The 19,826-nt window shown below is 42.5% G+C and overlaps 5 protein-coding genes across 5 annotated transcripts; 3 read left to right on the top strand and 2 right to left on the bottom strand.

Moving 5' to 3' along the window:
* The first annotated feature begins 895 nt into the window (after window positions 1–895).
* LOC115687158 (thaumatin-like protein 1) lies at window positions 896–3,277 on the top strand. Its single transcript, XM_030612637.2, has 4 exons — window positions 896–1,244; window positions 1,431–1,814; window positions 1,962–2,250; window positions 2,824–3,277. Exons 1-4 carry the CDS (start codon window positions 1,169–1,171, stop codon window positions 3,047–3,049), a joined length of 975 nt encoding a protein of 324 aa, XP_030468497.1. The 5' UTR covers window positions 896–1,168; the 3' UTR covers window positions 3,050–3,277.
* Window positions 3,278–3,797: 520 nt separating this feature from the next.
* On the bottom strand, window positions 3,798–7,868 carry LOC115687169 (calmodulin-lysine N-methyltransferase). Its single transcript, XM_030612647.2, has 7 exons — window positions 7,726–7,868; window positions 7,431–7,617; window positions 6,641–6,720; window positions 5,649–5,709; window positions 5,429–5,544; window positions 4,732–4,864; window positions 3,798–4,282 (listed from the first exon to the last, which is right to left on the bottom strand). The coding sequence occupies exons 1-7, from the start codon at window positions 7,811–7,813 to the stop codon at window positions 4,003–4,005; spliced, it is 945 nt and encodes a 314-aa protein (XP_030468507.1). The 5' UTR covers window positions 7,814–7,868; the 3' UTR covers window positions 3,798–4,002.
* A 467-nt stretch (window positions 7,869–8,335) lies between these two features.
* LOC130138790 (leucine-rich repeat extensin-like protein 5) lies at window positions 8,336–8,779 on the top strand. The gene has a single exon (XM_056313916.1). It carries the CDS (start codon window positions 8,336–8,338, stop codon window positions 8,777–8,779), a length of 444 nt encoding a protein of 147 aa, XP_056169891.1.
* An 887-nt stretch (window positions 8,780–9,666) lies between these two features.
* On the bottom strand, window positions 9,667–12,473 carry LOC115687149 (rRNA (cytosine-C(5))-methyltransferase NOP2C). Its single transcript, XM_030612626.2, has 9 exons — window positions 12,283–12,473; window positions 12,035–12,179; window positions 11,845–11,935; window positions 11,371–11,565; window positions 11,044–11,282; window positions 10,783–10,914; window positions 10,340–10,407; window positions 10,195–10,256; window positions 9,667–10,035 (listed from the first exon to the last, which is right to left on the bottom strand). Exons 1-9 carry the CDS (start codon window positions 12,441–12,443, stop codon window positions 9,902–9,904), a joined length of 1,227 nt encoding a protein of 408 aa, XP_030468486.1. The 5' UTR covers window positions 12,444–12,473; the 3' UTR covers window positions 9,667–9,901.
* A 691-nt stretch (window positions 12,474–13,164) lies between these two features.
* On the top strand, window positions 13,165–19,244 carry LOC115687129 (MLO-like protein 4). Its single transcript, XM_030612603.2, has 15 exons — window positions 13,165–13,582; window positions 13,729–13,786; window positions 13,919–14,142; window positions 14,499–14,615; window positions 14,741–14,795; window positions 14,896–14,960; window positions 15,216–15,290; window positions 15,748–15,833; window positions 16,647–16,696; window positions 17,093–17,133; window positions 17,240–17,410; window positions 17,504–17,539; window positions 17,983–18,050; window positions 18,158–18,218; window positions 18,667–19,244. Exons 1-15 carry the CDS (start codon window positions 13,463–13,465, stop codon window positions 19,030–19,032), a joined length of 1,593 nt encoding a protein of 530 aa, XP_030468463.1. The 5' UTR covers window positions 13,165–13,462; the 3' UTR covers window positions 19,033–19,244.
* Window positions 19,245–19,826: the final 582 nt, after the last annotated feature.

Below are 19,826 nucleotides of genomic sequence, written 5' to 3'. Positions count from 1 at the left end.
AGCACAACCGTCCCTGTTCTAAAGATAGCAAACCATCTTGTGCCGCGTCACCGGCACACCTGGACTTCCTCGCCGTCCAAAAAGCATGGAAAGTTGTGTTCTGCAAGGTCACCCTACTATACCACCAAAATGACATTGCCATGAGCAACTCGAACCTGCACCTATAGGATCAAAAGAAAGACCCATGCGAACTTCCGTCTATTTAATCACGACTGTTAGAAAGGCCTCGCATAAGGGCTGAGAGAAGACGGGAAGGAAGATCACTAATACTGATCAGCACTGTGGATAGATCCCCAGCCCTAAAAGAGAGGCTTGCCGATTACAATAGCATGTAAGCAGTATGGCCGGCTAACTTAAGACCCAAGCTGAGTAGGAAAGAAAGCTCTTAAACTATTGCTCTCAAGATAAGATAGAAGGTACGGTTGATATATATATTTGACGATACCATTCGTTTACTTTTTCCACAAATACAAATCGCATAGAATGGTGTTCAAGTGCTCACTGATGGCATTACATTCCCTTTGTTCTGCTTTCCTCGTTAAATAGGGGGAAATTGCGTAACTAAAGATAGAGAAAGAGAAAGTGGCAGACAGTTTGTTGGTACCAAATTATATTTTATCTTTATATGTTCACACTCAAATACTAACATGTAAGCTTACAATTATTGACCATATTTTTCATACATATGAATAGAGCGTATAGAATGAATAGTGGGGTTCACGTGGATTTCTTTTTTAACAATTTCTTTTTGAGTAACAACAAGCTAGCACTGGGTGTGGGGTAGCTGATCAATTGAGAATCTTGGCATTGATTGGTATATTTTCACCCTTTATTAACTTTGTGAACTTTTGTTTCCCTATAAAGAGGGTCGAAATGCGGACGGTTTGGATTCCCTCCGCAACTTCCTCACTTAGCCCACCTTCCAAATTTGCATGCACTCTTCTTCTCCCTCCTCCTCCCAACACTTTGCCTCTCGTTCAACCTGGCCAGCCTCTCCTGCAATAAAATCCCTCTAAGTTGCTCCCATTATATAGAGAAATTGCTGATTTTTCTCATCATCATCATCGACATCTACACTTTGGTCCATTCTAGGAATATTCGAATTTGCAGTGGAACTGTATTTTTCAGTAATTGTTTCTACATATTGAACACTCTCATTGCTTTAAGTATGGCTGTCGTCCCTTCCTGCTGCTTCCACTTGCTTGCTCTGTTCTTGGGCCTCTCTCTTGTCTCCACTTTTAGAGGTAAATACATGCATCCCATATTTTCGTGGTATGGAAAATGTATAAGTTAGGCATGTTTATTACTTGCACAAATTCGTTGTGAAAAACATGAGATTCTAGAATATTTTGAAGAACCATCTCCAATGTGTACATTCTCATGTAAATGTGATCTAATTGATCTTCTGGCAATGCCGCTATGTTTCTCAGGTGCATCATGTGCTACCTTCACCTTTGTGAACAAATGCAACTTCCCGGTGTGGCCCGGGATCCTATCTGGCGCGGGCAGCCCCCCGCTGGAAACCACGGGCTTCGAGCTCGCCAAGGGCGGGTCCCGCTCCCTACAGGCGCCGAGCGGATGGTCGGGGCGGTTCTGGGGCAGGAGCGGGTGCTCCTTCGACAGCTCGGGCCGGGGCTCGTGCGCCACGGCCGACTGTGGCTCGGGCGAAGTCGAGTGCAATGGAGGCAATGCGGCCCCTCCAGCCACCCTGGCGGAGTTCACTCTAGGAGGGTCAGGGTCTCAAGATTTCTATGACGTTAGTCTTGTGGATGGTTACAATTTGCCCATGGTCATTGATGGCACTGGTGGTTCTGGTAATGCAAAAAATCAAATGCCCCTAAATCTCTATTTTTCTTAGAGTTAAGGGCGCACTATTCTTATCTCGCTATACACAGCTAAGTTTTTATGTCCACTTTACAGATTACAAGTTCTAATTCAGCCAAGTTTATTATTTTTGCCAGGTAAATGTGCGTCCACAGGGTGCATGACGGACCTCAACCGCCAGTGCCCAGCAGAGCTCAGGGCCGCCGCCGGCGCGGCATGCAAGAGCGCCTGTGAGGCCTTCGGGAGCCCTGAGTACTGTTGCAGCGGCACGTACGGCTCGCCTTCAGCTTGCAAGCCAACTCTCTACTCCCAAATCTTCAAGACGGCTTGTCCCAAATCATATAGCTATGCCTATGACGATGCCACCAGTACTTTCACCTGTTCTGGCGCGGACTATACCATCACATTTTGCCCTAATTCACCAAGGTATATCATTGTCTCTCATCAATTCTTTGGCTCTTTAGATGACTTTATTGTTTGATCAATATAGTTATTCACCAAGTGTAATCTTCTCAGTTCTGATTATAATACAGGGGCATGATATAGATACTTTCAAAACAAAAATTACAGATTTGGATAGGCGGTTGTATCTTTTCTGACATCATGACTGAACTTTAGATGTTCTTTTTCAGTGTCATATGACATGTACAAAACAAAAGACAGCAAATTCGCTTTGTCACCAGCTCAGCAATTGGAGAACGATTTGCTTCCATAATAATCAATATCTTTGAAAAAAATGTACACCTTGGCACCAACACGGAATTGATAATTACTTAACGGAATATTTCGTGGGCTCGAGATTATTCCCACGAGATGGCATCAGTGGTCATGAATAAACTTGTGAGGTCATCATGTATTCTGAATTGGAAATATGTGATTGTAACACACTCCAAGGTTCTCTTGATATCAACTGAAAAGTTACTGTAGGCTTGTGAATGCTATATTCTGGAGAAGTCATTGCAATGGACAGTTGATTCAAAAACTGTGTTTCTTCTGCAGCATCAAATCTGCAACAGACTCCTCTCCCAAAAGCGTACAAGCTGCAGATAACTCAGCAACAGCCGGGTCCGGATCAGGGTCGGATTCAACCCAAGACACAGCATTTGCCAATTCATGGCTAGCCAATTTGGCCACAGGCGATTCGCCACGTGGTCCTCCTTCCTCAATTATTGGGTTCACACTGACCGTAGCAGCCATCTCTCTCTCCCTCTTGCAATTTTTGTAGTCAGACAGGAGTACATAGAAGAGACCAAAATGAGCTGGCTAATCACCTTTTGATGAAGAGAAAGTAGCTGAATCCAGATTGTAAACTACCCACTTCCTAATTATGCACAACCGATGATTATAGCTTTACATTTCATCATGTCTTAAACTATGTAAAGCATTTTGTTTGGATGTAAGAACGAAAAGGAGTATGCTCTTAAAAGAATTTTATATACAGTTTGTTGTACCATCTGCCGAACAATTAATTTTCACTGACTAGTGATCCATGTGTGAATATATTCTCGTGAAGGCTACAGTTCAAATCGAAATCTACTCTTCAAATTAAAGGTGTATACTTGTCATGCATCTGTAAAGCCGATGAGAATCGATCTCTTTCCCGAACCGTGTATCACATTAAAGTCTATTCGATGAGTTACACAGTAAGGGCCAAAGCCAAGCCGATAGGCAACTCAAAGATGCATTTGATTTCATAAATTTCTCATTCCCACCACAGAGTTTACCAGACATGCTTTCTAGTTTCTATTAACATTAAACACTTAACGGTACGTCTAATAGAGGAGCAAGTAGTATATTCCCACCACAACGACAGAATCACATTCTCTCATCCATTTCCTGAAAGTGATCTACATTGACATCTTTTCGGTAAAAGAACGTCGTTAGGCTAGAAAAGGAGAAGCTTATTACAATGCTCATAATAATAATAAAAGATCTTTCTTCCAATCTCATGAAGCTTTGGGATACTTAGGAAATACTATGTAAAAGATAACTAGCGATGCTATGATTTAATCAGCCAAGCACATTTAAGGAGCTGCAGAGAAGCGGTAACAACTAAACAATAGATTATTCACAAGACCAATACTCAGGAATCTCTCGACAGATCACTCAATGAACAGTAGTTTCTCTGACTTGGTAAAGGCAGGAGGATGAGAGGACTAGGAAAAGGGCTCCAGAGGTTCATGGCATAATTCTGACAAGTAATGGATAGCAATGATCTTTCTCATAGCCAGGCCAGGAGTCATCACCATTGACAAAGCCTTGATGACGTTTCCAAATTTCTGAGTCGTAGTTCTCTGTAACGCTGAAGAGTAGGCCTTCTTTAGCTATCACATCCAGAAACTTGTCCAGCGAGTCTCCTCTTTTTGGACTGAGAAGTATAGACTCTGATGGCCCAGGTCGCTTCAACAGGGATTTGATCATCCGAGCAAGGTCAGAGTGGAATTCCTTGAAAAAGGTGCTGAATCAATGTGATGCGCCACGTCAACGATTTTAAAAGGAGATAACCTTGGCAGAAACTGAAAAGAGCAAGCTTCTATGCATTATGCACAAGAAACAATATGTGTAGTTCATTTAGGAATTTGCTCACAAATCCAGACATTGCCAGGTCATCAAGCATTGAACAATATTGAAAACGTAAGCAAGTATATCAACTCTGATATAGGAGAAGGTTGCACAAAATGTCAGGATGTGGAGTAACTCAACCAGGATTCAGACAAACAACGATATCTATCCCCAATATGAAGAAATACAATCACATTTATACAAAGAACTATACTTTTTGTGACATTGGAGTAATGGAAGCATTTAACAAATACAAAGTTAGTATTTTGGGCCATTCATCAGAATTAGAAACTATTGATATATTCATAACCAACCAAATATATCATGAAAGACGATAGGAGGTACCAGTCGCTAGCAACAATGATGTCATAACTGTTGGTGATTTCAGAAACTTCCGTCTGATTCCAGTGCAACATCATAGGCATTACTTTTGTTCCACCGAACATTTTCAAGTTGGCATCAATGTTGCATTTGATATCTGGATGATAAGGGCCAACACCAACAGTGAAAAAACAGAATGTAGAGATAATAAAAGTCACTAATTGAACTCAGGGAACAAAAAAGATGACAATGATGAATCATAGTAGAGGAGTGAGACTTTCGGTCTTGTTTGAATCAACCATTTTAGTGGCAACCACACTTTCAACCAATCAAGTAATTGTCATTAGTACAACTTCTCTCATGCAATATAGAGCATCATAATATTAAATACATGTCCTTCTTCCTTCTACCCTCAGTTAGAAGTTCATCAGCCCTTGCTATTACTGGTACTGATAAAATGAACAAACTTAGGTTAATGCATCATTTCTGTACTACTTCCATTCTAAATTGACTTTCATTAATTGATAGAACACGTTAGTATTGTAAGCACTACTGAGATAAAAATGAAGCAAGCAGGTATAGGTGCCCGTCAAGTGCCCCCAATTAGTTCTTGTACAGTGAAGTACCAGATTCATTGTTCTGTTCTCAATAGACTGAAAAAATTCAGAATACTAATTACATTACTGTTACATCTTAGAGAATCATCAGCCAAGAAGGATACAATCAACTACTTGAGGGTTTCCATCAGATATTACCACTTCTGATGCTTCAGTGGCTGCTGCAATGACTAACCCAGCAAAGCCATAGCCTGAACCGAGCTCAATAACTTTTTTACACCTAGAGAATTTCATAGGAAGACACTTCAAAATCAGTTTTCAGATAAATTCACAAGAAGAAAGCAGTTTCAGTAAAGTGGTTTGCTAGCACGGAGGATTACCAACCGGAACATGTCTGCATGTGACAGACAAAAATATGCGAGTACTTCTTCTGATGGCCAAGGACCTAACATCAATGAGGACATGGAAAATATCATCAGTATAGCTATAAAATTAGACTCAAAATGCTCAAAAATCAAGATTTTGAGGGGGTCTATCACTCCCCAACGCAACTCCAGAGTGGCAGTGCATAAGTTTATGTCAGAGGAACGGAGGAAGTATTCAATAAAAAAATAGAAAAAAAACAACGGGTTTGTGAAGTTTTGAAAATCCATTACTCTTCTCAATTTTATTTAGTTGCTTCGTTGAAACTAACACTCTTACAACTTCGAGCAAAAATGAAGGCGAAAATGGTAGCATAAATGAAATCTGACTTGTAAAGCCTTCTATGGAAGACTCATCATCTTCTTGTTCCTCCTCATTAACAACAAGAAACCTTACTTTGGTGCGCAAACCTCAGGCATAATAAATATCCCATTGACCTCACGGAACATGAACTCAAGCTTAGGTGGGTAGCTTATTGCACTTGACGTTATGGGGAATTGTATCTATGCCACGCACCTAAAACATATAAACAAGTCCATTCCTTAAACCACTAAAGCAAATCCTATGGGCTGGAAATTACAATATCAAGCGACTGACATTATGTCTAATAAATTCATACTTTGTATTGAGCCAGATATATGCACCATGTCCCTCAGACTATGGACCAAGATCTAGGTGCTTCCTAGGCCACATACCTTAAATGGACCGATCACTCAAATTGCCGCACAAAGCTTTTGATGCAGTCAACACAACATTAATACAGTATAGTCCAAAACATTTTCCCTCAGGGAAGCATTCAAATATAACGGATCGCAAACCATTGATTTTTTACCCAGTCTATGATAAGTCATCAATGCATCAAAATTATTGGGAACAAAACTAAGCAGTAGAAAAAAGAGCTGCTCAAGAACTTTAATAAACATTCTAAAGCTAATGGAGTAGAAAGAACTCACAAACAAGTCCAGTGTTGTCAACATTATACATATTGCAGATCTCAAAATCATGAAGATCAGCTTGATTCTCCAGTCTCTGACTGCATGAAAAACAGAATCCAGAAACATCAGTTTGCAAAATACTCCTGATCCTAACCGACAAAGAGATAGCTCCACGGAACTCAATCTTGAGAAGGTTTCACTCCCTAACTAAACCCCACAAGCACCTTATTTCAATTAATGAGTCGAAGTCGTCACTTCCCAAACACCGCATCTGGAGAAGAACCCAAATAGGCACACATAGTTCGATGAAAAGGTCTTTCTGAAATTTTAGTACTGGGCATGGTCGTTTACATTCATCTGCTAAGTACTAATATTAATGCCGCTACTATGAGATCGTTTCAAAATCAAGAGAACTATTCAGAATAGATTAGTTAAGTGCACTGAAGTTGCTAGGCAAATTTCATCAGACAGACAAGTGGCCTTGTGTTGTAATTGGCGCCTTATTGAAGTGTAATTCTTGAAGTCTGTGGGAGGATTGCTCCTATGCTTTTGCGCCGTTAAAATATCTTTACTTGATCGGAAAAAAAGAATCTTCAAGAAACCCAGATGAATACGAAGAGCTCTCAGCTCTCAATCAGGGGTGAAACAAACTGAAATCGAGAAGGGAAGAATCCAATTCTCAACGTCAACCACATGGAGACAGCCTCAAGCAACCAGACTTTTGAACACCTCATCAATCATAAAGAAAGAACGGATCTTCGGGGGCTAAAAAACAAAAAACAAAAGACGAGGAATTCAGAGAACTCACGTGAGCAACAGTCTGGGACAATTATCGACGGGCAATGTGTAGCGAACAACGGCACGCCTCGCTTCCGCTGTCGAGGGAGAAGAAGCCGAATCGCCTTGCTGGGTCGCCGCTTCAAAGGGTATCAAGTTGAAGCCGCGACTGTTCTTCCTCCTCGAAACGTGATCTACGTCGGCTCGAGACTGCTCATCTGAAAGAAAGCAAGAAAGGAAACAAGAGAAAAGAAACAGCAAAAGGGAATCGGTCAGTCGTTGAGCGCGGATCGTTCGCGAAATTCGGGGCGGTGAACGGACGATACCATCTTGGGAGAGACGGTGGGGGAGGAGAGCTCGTCGCAGGATGCTCCATCTCAGAGAAGAAGGAGAAGCTTTTGTAGTTTTCTCCATGGGGGACAGCAGAACCGAACCAGCCCTCCTCCTTCACCTTGTCTCTTGCTTCTTGCCCGGCTTATCTGATGGAATTATTTTTTTTTTTCCCCGTATAAAATGGGATTTATGGAATTATTATCATCAAAATTAAACGTTTGCACCCGCTAAGGCCGGAAATGAAAATCATTCTGTTTCTCTATTTCTAAAACAGAAGTAGGTTTGCAACATAAATCCGTTTGGTAATGCAATTTCATTTTCTATTTCTGGAACAAAAATTTATTCCAAAAAGAGGTTTGGAATAGAAATGAAAAGTTAAAATTTTCTACTACTTTCTATTGCTTGATAAAAAATGAGAAGTTAAAATTCTTCTTATCGCTCGCCCTCACTACTAGCCAGTTGCCCACTCGCCGCCTATCGCCGCCCACTTGTCGATTACCGCCTCCCGCCATTCGCCGTCTTCCGTCGCCCTTCTCCCGCTGCCGCCCACCTCCCACCAACGGCTACCATCTCCTGCCTTCCGCCACTGCCTGCCTCCCACCAATGGCTACCGTCTCCCGCCTCTCGCCGCCGCCCTCCTCCCATCGCCGTCCACCTCTGGCTGCCGCCCGCCTCTCACCGCCGTCCACCGGCCATCATCTCCCGCTGCTGGTCGCCCTCCTCCCACAGCCACTTGCTTCCCACCATTGCTCGTCGTCCAACGGCCACCGTCTCCCGCCTCCGGCCGCCGCCTACCTCCCATTGCCGGCCACCGTGGGCCATCGCCTGCCGTCCACCGGCCACCATCCTGCCTCCAACCGCCCTCCTCTCGCCACTACCCGCCTCCCCCCATCGGCAGCCCTCCTCCCATCGCCGGCCGCCTCCGGCCACCGTCCTCCGCACTGGCTACGTTGTTGTCCGCCGCCGCCACCTCCCCCCACCGTCCGCCTCCCACCATCCACTCACCCGCCATCCGAGAGGGACAAATTTTGTGCCGTTATCAAATAAATTTTTGTTTCGGAAACATAAATTTTGTGTCGTTATCAAACGTGTTTTTTTGTTTAGAAATTCGTTCAGGAATAGAAATTGATTTCTGAAACAGAATAATTGTCATTCGCTGCCTAAGAAATTGCTTTTGCTCTCTTTGACAATACAGATTTTCATCTTTATGTCCTAAGATTCTAAATTCTACAAGACGTCATATCCGATTGATTTGATAATTTCCGATGGAAATTTGAGAAATTTCAATGAAAACGAGAGAAGGAATATTTAAATTTAAAATTTTCTTCACTGATTTCCATTCCTCCCCATTTCGTTCGTTTACCCAAAGTGATCAGATCAGCTCCAAAACATGAATACACAATGTTGATTCGAAGGTCCAAGATTGACACGTCCATCACTAAAGTCCCACTAAGGTGCTGACACTCGAGAACTCTCTCCTCGTGAAGTATGTCGCAGTGAGGCAATGCAATACAAGTGCGCCTATTACCGAAGTCTCGCCAAGATGCTAGCAACCAGAAAGTCCCTCCATTCAAGATATAGCGCAGCCAAATAACGCAGTATAAACTGTTCAGTTATCGAAGTCTCACCAAGATGCTAGCAACCAGGAAGTCTCTCCACACGAGATACACAGCACTTAGACAAAAAAGTACAAGACGTTCAAAGATTTACTCACGTCATGAATCAAATTCGTGACCTCATATAAAAAAAACATGATCCCTTTATCGCCAAGCCAACCATCTTAATAATATCTCAGATATTAACCGAGCTTAAGTATATTCCTAAATCGGATTCTGAATAATCGAATGCCTCAAGCCAATCACCTCATGTTGGCCTTACCCCAACTTCAGCTCTTCCACCCCAGAAAAGCACATAGTCAATCTCACCTGGCGAAGTTAAAATGAAACCACCCTATGGGAAGTCATGCAACTGACTATTTAAGTTCAAACTTCTAAGATTGTTTTATCAAGCATCAAGCGTAGAAAAAATAACACCAATTTGCATCATCCCTTTACAAGAAAGACAAAATTTCTGTGTTCTCAGCTCATGGAAACTTCAAATTACTAAGTATAATAATCTGCTAATCTATCACCACTGCAGTGTTGAGCACGAGTCTGATTCCCTCTCTAGTCACAAGCCAATTTTTGTAAACTTCGCCACGAAAAGTCCACTAGTTTGAGAAGTTGAAGGATTGAAGCGCAAAGTCTTGGGTATCCTCCCACTCTTGCAGGGCCAACTTGCTGCAGCATCAATCTCCTGCAGCACTGCCAATGGAAGAAGAGATGAACCGCTGAAAGAATAAAGGTTTTCCTACCACTATAATGTCATTACTTGAAAGTACTTATCACAAAAAGAGCACATGTCATCAATAGCCATCGATTTTTCCCCCATATACTTTTGACTTTGTTGCAGAAGGGACTTACCAGCAGACGTGTTTTCCTCGAGGAATTGGTCTACCACATCTTCATTTTGAGCAACTGTCAAACTGAGAGCAATAACAAAAACAATTAAGCGATGGACCAAGGCTTTGTTTTCACCATAGGTAAAAGAATTGCATATGTGAAAAACCTGCAAGTGCTGTAGACGAGTGTCCCACCAACTTTCAGCAACCTGAAGCCATTGATTAAGAGCTTTAACTGCAAAAGAAGGATTGTGTGCCGATGACAGATCACAACACTTTATAATTGCTTGCAAAATACCAACAAAGCCCAGCTGGCCCAGAATTCCGCAATTGGAACTTACAAATGTCCATAAAGACGAACAAAACAACAGCAAGCAACAAAGCACCAGCTAGATTTTTCAAGAAGTTACTCCTTCACTCTATCGTATCCTCAGACATACCATCAGAAGAAAATTCCAAAGATATTAGTGCTGTTTTGTATCCCATAACCAATATATGTAATCCTTCTAATCTTTCCAAAGAGAAAAACAATTTAAAGGAGTGAAAAGAGAGAAAAGAAGGAGACACCCAGCCTTGTACCAAACCTAGCAAGAGAGCTTTATCAAATTACCTGGAGCAATGTCAGGTTATCTGTTCTCTCTGCATCTAGTACACGCTGTTGAAGAGTTTCCCATCCCCACTGCTCAAACTTCTGAATATGCCTTACTGAACCATCATGAGTGCATTCTGCATCAACAAGAACCTAAAACCAAGTTGAACCAATTGGTTGCATTAACTAACATTTCACAATAGAGCTCCCGCAAAGATAAGGAAAGGAAGATGGAATTAGCTGGTTCGAAGAGGAAAAAAAAGATGTAGATATGCATTTAACCTTGTCATAGCCGCAGTGCAGAAGCTCATTGTCGGACACAGTCCGATACAAGTCATCTTTGGTGAGGCCAACAACTCCAGAATGCTTCCCGTAGAATATAATCTCAGGATATTGATATCCTAGGCGAGACTTGGAAGTAGCACTTTGTCGGGCTCTTGCTGCTCTCTTCCTCTCTTTCCATGGCCTCCTAGAAGTCCATTCTTGGAATGTTTGGGCCTTTTCATTTGTTGTGGATTCACCTGCATAACACTAGACAGGATAGAACATCAAATACTTATTATGACACAGTATGTACTACATGTTCAGGATGTCTTTCTGTTGGATTACATGAGTTGTAGGAATGAACCCTAGCAGGAATCACAGAAAACGCCGTTCCGTCGGCAACAAACAATCGGCATCGATTGCCTATCGCATACTTCTGCACCATCGTTCTGCAAGCTGCCAAACGGTGTTCAGAAACATCAACACCAGTGACGGACCCCGAATCACCAAGAGCATCCAGCATCATGCAAAGTTTAGCACCTGAAAATACAAGCCGAGTCGTCGATCAAAATCAAATGAGATGATGCCGCCCAACTCAAATCAGCTTATTCGACGGAACCATAGTCGAAACCCAAAGCACGAGGACGAGCCAGGGGAAGTTTCATGAGCAAGCAAGCTGCTCATACGCGGCCACTCAAAATTAATAATTTTAAAACCACAAGAAGGCATTTTCACTAGCTTCTCGTTCGAATAAGTCGAGCGACCATATTCATCGAGCATACAAATCGATCGAGAAGAACGGAAGAGAGAAATGCTCACCGGGAGCAGCGCAAAGATCGAGCACGTGATCTCCCTCGGCGATGCCCATAGCCGAAACAGCAGCTCCGGAGGCAGCATCAATCCCATAAAGCTACATTACCAGATTACACCCAAACCCATCAATCTCTAGAACCCAATCCTCCCATAAGATTATCACCAAGACCATAGATTGAACCTGCCAGTTTCTTACCTTGCCTTCACGGTACGCTTTCGTACCAGCGATCTGAACCCGCGGCGGCAGCGAATAAAAACCGGGCAACCAATCGACCCCCTCCGCCTCGCACGCGAGCTCGCCTTCGAGCTCCCGCAGGCACGATTCGCCGCCGGGTTTCACCCTAAACTCCCGAAAATTCGAACAACGCTCATAGCAACGCGAATCGCCCCCAAAATGGGAACAGCTGCTTCGAAGCAACAACAACAAGCGACGGATTCACTCACCTTACGTAACGAGGGACGGAGTCGCCGACGGCGTAGATCGACGGGTCGAGGCCGTTCTCGCCGAGGAAGTCGAGGAACTCCGGCGGCAAGGGCGGAGCTTCGTCCATCGGAATCGCGGAGGCGGCTGGAACCAGCTGCTGCGAGCGGTACGACGCCGCCATCGAAGAGCGATTGGAAAGCTTTGTATCGTGAATGGATCGGGTCGGTCCGGATCTAGCCCGGCCCGCAGGCTGGGATGGGCTAGGATGCATCATACTAAGTATTAACGGCCTAATTCCCTAAAAAAACCCCAATTTTACGTCTAATTTCAATTTACCCCGAATTTTTCTTTTATCTAAAAAAACCCCAAAATTTAGTCTACTCCCAAATTTGCTCTGAACTTTTTTTTCCTCAGAAAAACCCTCAAACTTTAAGTCTAGTCTCAAATCTGGCTCGAATTTTGTTTTGTCTAAAACAATTCACCAAGTTTCAATTCATTCTCAAATCTTCTATCATGGTCCAGTCCCAACTTGACATGATATTTCCACATCGATAACAAATCAACATCAGCAAGATAACATGTAAAATTATCTTCAAAATGAAATGGTTTTAGGATATGAAAATTAGGGAGAACTAACTGCAATTTTTTGGGCATGGGGCTAATGAGGGTGTATTTTGGACAAAACTAAAATTTGGTGATTTTTCTCTTAAACAAAAAAAAGTTCGAAAAAGATTTAGGACTGAACCTAAAGTTTGGGCTTTTTTTTAAATAAGGAAAAGTTCGGGGCAAATTTGAATTGAATCTAAAGTTTGTGGTTTAAAAAGTTCGAGGCAGAATTAGCCGTAAAGTTGGGGGTTAGGCCTTGTACTAACACAGCTTGTCAACAAACTCTCCTATTCTCTTGCGCTCTAAGTTTTATCTCATCAACCTTAACACTGACCCGTTCCCTGCATTCCATACCTACAGAAACACCCCATGAATGCAAGACTTGTTTGATCATCTCATGTTTGAGATCTCATTCTGTAATATTCAAACATAACCCACCAAAGTAATGCCACCATTCTTGATCTGCCATGCTGCAATGATGATCTGTCTTCGCACAAAGATTCAGTTTCGACTTGTTACTATCGGTCCATGTTCTTGAACTTCTAGTCTTTCCTGAGGCGAATCTGTGTATTTGGATAGAGCTTGAATATCATTATGGAGATAGAGGGAGGTGCACCGCTCGCCGAAACACCGACCTATGCGCTCGCAATTGTGATAATCATCTTGGTCGCGCTGGGCGCCTTCTTCCAAAGTACCTTGGAATGGTCTGCAAAGGTTAGCAATCATCACCATCTGCTTCTTCTGTCTTCTTTGCTTTTTTTCTTACTTCTGATCATTTTTCTTGTACATCCAAGGAAAGAAGTGTCTGTGTCCTGATTTTTCCCTTAATTTGATGTCAATATCTATTTGCTTGTACTCAGTGGTTGGAAAAGAACAAGAGGAAAGGTCTTGTTGCTGCTGTGGGGAAGATCAAGGATGGTAGAGCCCACCAAAACACTCACAAATTCCCTCATTTCTTTGCTTTTCCTTTTCATTTTTGGTGGAATGTGTGTTCCTAAAGTGGTTCTTGCGATTCCCCGTCCCCACCCCCCCCCCTCCTGGGGAAGACAGAGCTTATGCTTTTCGGGCTTCTCTCTCTGCTGATGGGTCATTGGATCGCATACTTCGCAAAGATTTGCATCAAATCTTCAACCTCGAGCAGCCGATTCTATCCTTGTATGAGAGAAGATGTAATCAAGGTGGTGGAGAATGTCGTCTTCCCAAGTTCAAAGAAGTTAAATGAATCAGGTTATAGCATCGAAGTGATCATAGGGAGGCAGAAGCATTGTCCTAAGGTCACTCACGTTGCTACATCCATTGGGTTATATTATTTATAATCTGTGCATAACTATGCTGTTTTGTTCAACATGTTTTTTGCTCTCTGTATTTCCGATTCTGGAAAGCCATGGTACAGCTGCCGATGCACTGCTCAAATCGAAATTGCATTTTGAATGTCAGTCCTAAATACCATCTTATTTTGCGTTCTCGAGCCTTTGCGAGCTGCAGGCATCTTGAGTCTAAATATCATAGAAGTCTTTATAACTTTAGAGGTGGTGATAGAGTTTCCCTTGTGTGATGACTTATTATCTACCTGCTCTTCCTGTCTATGTCTGGGAGACCTTCTCAGAAAAAAATATAAATTCTTCTTCAGGGGCACGAGCCTTTCGTTTCATATGAAAGTCTCGAGCAGCTTCACCGCCTACTGTTTGCCCTTGTCATTATTCATGTATCTTACAGCTTCGCAGCCATTTCCCTGGCCATTACTAAGGTAATCAATGTTGTCAAGAGGATAGCTTCTTGTCGAATCCCGTAGTTTTTCTTTGTTCTTTATCTAAGAGTTCTTCATTTCTATCTCTTTTTTCCTTTTTGGCCAAATCAATCTTCGCTGAAAAGATATATAGTTGGCGAACATGGGAAAACCACGCTAAGAGAATGACCATAAAGGAAGGTAATGGTGCTCCAATTTTCCCTCAGAAGCAATTAATCTTGTGATATAATGTTTCAGGAAATGGTTACATGCTGAGGCGTTTTCTTCATGTATCGTCCAGGTTTTCCAAGCATATTCCACCACACCTTGCATCCATTGAGCAAGGACAGAGTTCTCGTTTGGCTGGTATCGAGACAAATAGCCAATCTTTCACACATACAGCAGCACATATGGCATGTGAATGTGCATAGCATAAGTTTTATTTTTCTTTTGGGTTTGAAATTTCTCACTTTAGTTATTAAAGGCATGTCTTGTTCTTATGCTAGTGTAACAAAACTCCAAACAACTTTCATCTGCGATGACTTTGCTCCAAATAGTTTACTTTGACTTGTTGACATTTACCTCTAGATATTTCAATTGGCAGTCATACTTTGTTCGCAGCTTTGCTTCGGCCGCCAATTCTGGAGTTCTATTAACCAAGTGGACTACATGGCTATGCGGTTGGGCTTCATTACCGTAAGTGCATTTATCAGTGGAGGTGAAGTTCTACTAATTTGACTAAACAGAGTGGTTGAGTACTATCTTGTAGCTCTTGTATGGATTGACTCTTAACCAAAGTTCATCTCTTGCTCTTCCTGGTCTCAGTTATTTATGATGGTTTGTCTGAATTTGTTTTGCACAAGTTTGGCTATCGTTTGGGTAAAGCAAAAGAATGCATTTTACCGTAGATCATGATAACCTTGAGGCTATGCAATTGGACATCTGCTGTTTTTTTTTTTTTTTTTTTTTTGAAGAAGAAGAAGAAGAAACTTTCTTTTAATTGGAGTTGTTGCGTGAAATACGTTCTCATTACTGAAAATATGAAAGCTAAAGGAATTGTATAGAATTCATTTGCCATACTGAAGACTTAAGAGAGGCTTTAAAGTGTCAATTAGATACTTGCATTTTGACACTTACTTTTCTTGAATTGTAGACTCATAAGCTTCCTCTATCTTACGATTTCCATAACTATATGGTCCGGACCATGGACGAGGAATTCAGCGATATTGTTGGCATTAGGTAACCTATTTCTCTCGGCTTGAGGTTTGTACTGACTTACTGCTATAACTTCAGTCAGTGTGAAACTCTTACTTGATTTATCAATTTGACCATAGGGATACACTGCTAGATTCTTTAGTCTGCGGAAGGCTACAAAACACACTCTTCATATGCCCACAATGCTCAATTTTGTTCTCTGATCATCAAGCTTAAGCTTAAGGATGTGGTGTGTGAACGAAAATTAGTTTCTATTTGCCTTGATTGCATTGAACTTTAAACTATTTGGACAAGTAAATTGCAGTTCTTCAGATGCTATTCGAACATCAGACCAAGAGATACCCAGGGTAAAATATTCAAGTCATCAAATTTTGCTCAGCAAAGTTGTTACCTACATCAGATCTCTATAGCTGCAGCACTTTGCTATACTCGAAAATAACTCTAGACAAAATCTACATGTCTCAAATGAAACTAGATAGAAGTCAATCAATTGTATATAAGGAGTTTAACCAAATAGCAGAAAACACTGTGGAACTGGAGAGGGAAAAAAAACACGGTAAATTGGAACTAGTTCTCAGACATGTAATAATACACTTCTAGAGAAGCTCATGCGAAAGAGTGCAACGAAACACAGATACATGGCATGGAGGGTACTTGTGCTTAACTCTTTGAAGATGAATGTCATGGCCTAGTTTATTTAGGGGTCAATGCACTCCACACTCGTTTCTCTCTTCAATGCAGCTTTACATTTTGCAGATTTCTTCTTCTCTCAGGAGTCACTGCAGCGAGTCTAATTGCCTGAACTAATTGGAGCCATCTTTTGGATTTTTAATGCAGCGTGCCCTTTTGGATATACGCGATATGCTGCATACTCTTAAATTTTCATGGTAATTCTCTCCTGATCAGCTCACATATCTTTAAAGGCTTTAAAACGTTCGGAGCAATACAACAAATTCAGTCTGACTTTTCAGACTTCAACTTTGCTTTTTCTTTTATTCACTAAAAGCTTTCTGTACCAACAAGTATGAAGTATCTATACAAGGAAGACATTTGTTTCTCCGTAAATAAGTTTTTGCTGAAGAGAATTTGGCAGCCTTTTCAATTTTTGCCTTTTTCGATGTTTCGCAGGAATAACCTAATTTTATGCAGTCCATTACTCTTGATAAAAGGATATCTATGATCTATAGCAGACCCAATTAATGAGATAAGGCACAGTTCAGTGTTGTTCTTGCTTGTTGAGCTTGAATCAGACGTGTCATTTTTCTCTTGATGTACTTTTTCAGGAACCAACGTCTACTTCTGGTTTTCCTTCCTTCCAGCAGTTGTAATGTCCCAAACCTATCGCGATCTCTGCTTTAAATATACTGATCAACTGCATGGAACTTGTTCATTTCGCTAACTCTTTTTCTTTCGTTTCTGGGACACGACAGCTGATCCTTCTAGTTGGCACCAAGCTACACCGTGTGGTGGCGAAGTTGGCGGTCGAGATCAGGGACTATTGCCCAGCCACAGGACATCATTACCTTAATCTGAGGGACGAGTTCTTTTGGTTCGGCAAACCAAAGCTTCTCTTGTGGTTGGTGCAGTTCATAACCTTTCAGGTGAATATTATCCAGAGAACTTGTCTGTTACCCCGAAACTAAAGACTACTCCTAAATGGAAGCTCAAATCCCACTTTTCTCTTTAACTGACAGAATGCGTTTGAGATGGCAACTTTCATTTGGTCCCTGGTAAGAACTCGGCAAACTTTCAAGACTCCTATTTGTGAAAGAATCGCTGCTTGTACTATTATCGATCAGACTGGGCACATCTTTTCCACATCTCTAGAAGTCAGTTTCTTGCTTATCAGCGGTACAGAAATATACTCGGTTCTGTACTAGCTTTTGGACTGAGCTGTCTCGCCCTCAATTTCAAGTTGGGATCAGAGCAGTATAGAGTTTGATTCCTCACTACAGTCAGAGCACTGCGTCATGTGAAGACGTGCCGCCGCCTTGGTAGATGCACACCCAGATACAGCTCTTGCAAAATTAGTAGTTAGTGAAAAGCACATACGAGAAGCTATAATCACTATGGGGATCCCAGTAGTCCATCTTTCAAACTAGCAAAAAAACCAAGAGCAATTCATCTTTCTAGAGAACATATTGGCTTTATATGTTCCTTTACTATGTTTCAGTGGGAAATTCAGGGTGCTTCTTGTTTCATGGACAACCACAGATTCCTGGTGATCCGGTTAATATTCGGGTATTATTCATCACTTATACTTCAATTTTTCTCGCTGCTCATCTTCAGAAATCACACATGATAGCATGATCTCATCACATACTTTCGTTCTTTGAAACTTATTACAGGGTTGTTTCCCAATTCTGGTGCAGCTCCATTACTTTCCCTCTTTACGTTTTGGTCACACAGGTTTGCTCTCTCTCTCTCTCTCTCTCTTTCAATAGCCAATGTCATCATTGGTATCAAGGAAAACACAAGAAACTACTTCCACGACGATTGCATAGACTAAGCCAGACATGGTTCCCACGAAAATCACCAGATGAACAAAGGCAGACAGACAAACCTCGCATGATCACTGCATAATCATCAGATTGACCCACGTCATGACCCCATTAAGATCACTGCAATTCCAAAATGAAATTAGCAGTTTTCGCAACATGCTTTACCACTTGCCAAATCTAGACTATCCGGCTTGAATTGAAGGCAGAACTGAGCTCCATTTTAGGAAGTGCAACGCAAAAAGCTTAAGCTACTAGGTGGAGGAAGATGGTGCCTATATAAAAGCATATAAACCCATTGTCAAGTAACAGTGGGATATTCCACCACCTAAGAATTCTGCAATTCTATGTTGCTGCAGATGGGCTCGAGTTACAAGCAGGCCCTGATCTCCGAGAACACGAGGAGATCGCTCAGCATGTGGAAGCAGCGGGCCAGCTCCAGGACGAGCTGCACATCGTCCAGCCAGTCGCTCCTCGGCGAGACCTCGGCCACGTCGACGGACTGCTTGCTGGGCGAGCGGGCCAGGACCTCCAGCTTCTCGAGGAGAAGGACGGAAGGAGGCCGCTCTCCGGGGACCAACCTCCCGCGCCATGAGGCCGCTCTATCCGCCCGGGGCAGTCACAAGACCCTGGAAGAGCTCATCGTTTCGGAAGATCCGTACCATTGCATTCCAAGTTCGGACGACTGCAGCGGCGACGAGCGGGACGGCGAACGACGACCCTGAAAGCTTCATTCCGGTTGTAGTCGATCTCAGAAGTTCTTGCTCCTCTATCCCTGTCGCCATTAGAGAGAATCAAACGAGTTTTACGGCCCTTTAATGATTGATGAGTGCCAGCGGGTCAAGTCCAAACCTTTTGTAACCATGCAAAGTCATAGATACTCATCATAAATTACTCTTCACACATTGACTGCAGTTTTGTCTGGATGAAAGTAAAATCCTTAACAAATCCCGAAAGTCAACCAATTTTTGTCTGGATGACTGCGGTCGGGAGTCTCAAAAACTGTCGCGAAATTGAAAAGTCGCCACTCGGTCAATCCAAAAAAAAATTAAAAAAAAAAAAAAGATGTGCCCCACCCACGCACACACAGACAAAGGGAAAAAAGAAAAGCAAAGGGTCTATTGAGAAAACACTGGCTGTTGCGCCACGTGGGCCGTACCGTATCCACTAATCTCCCGCCACGTCTCCAGTTGGGGGGGGCCCACTCGCGCAGATTCTCGAAAATCACCCTCTCTTTCCTATTAATTAATTAATTAACCACATTGATTAGTCATCAAAGATTCACCGGTAAAAGCGCGGGAAGCTCCCGAGACCGGACGGTCGATTTTTAGCCGCCGCCGCCCCCACCCCCCGTCTCCCTCTCTCTCTCTCTCTCTCTCTCTCTCTCTCCTCGTACGCGGTCTGTCCACGTTCTTCGACGCTGTCTCGCCACCTCCATCTCCATCTTCATCTTCATCTTCATCTTCTTCACCGTCTCTCTCTCTCTCTCTCGTCCCGTTTCCGTCCAACCCGTCACGCC

The sequence above is a fragment of the Syzygium oleosum genome, unplaced genomic scaffold (assembly GCF_021117445.2).
Source record: "Syzygium oleosum isolate NSW1041296 unplaced genomic scaffold, Sole_v2.1 Sole_v2.08, whole genome shotgun sequence".
Lineage (NCBI taxonomy): Eukaryota > Viridiplantae > Streptophyta > Magnoliopsida > Myrtales > Myrtaceae > Syzygium > Syzygium oleosum.
This window is presented reverse-complemented; position numbering and strand designations above follow the sequence as displayed.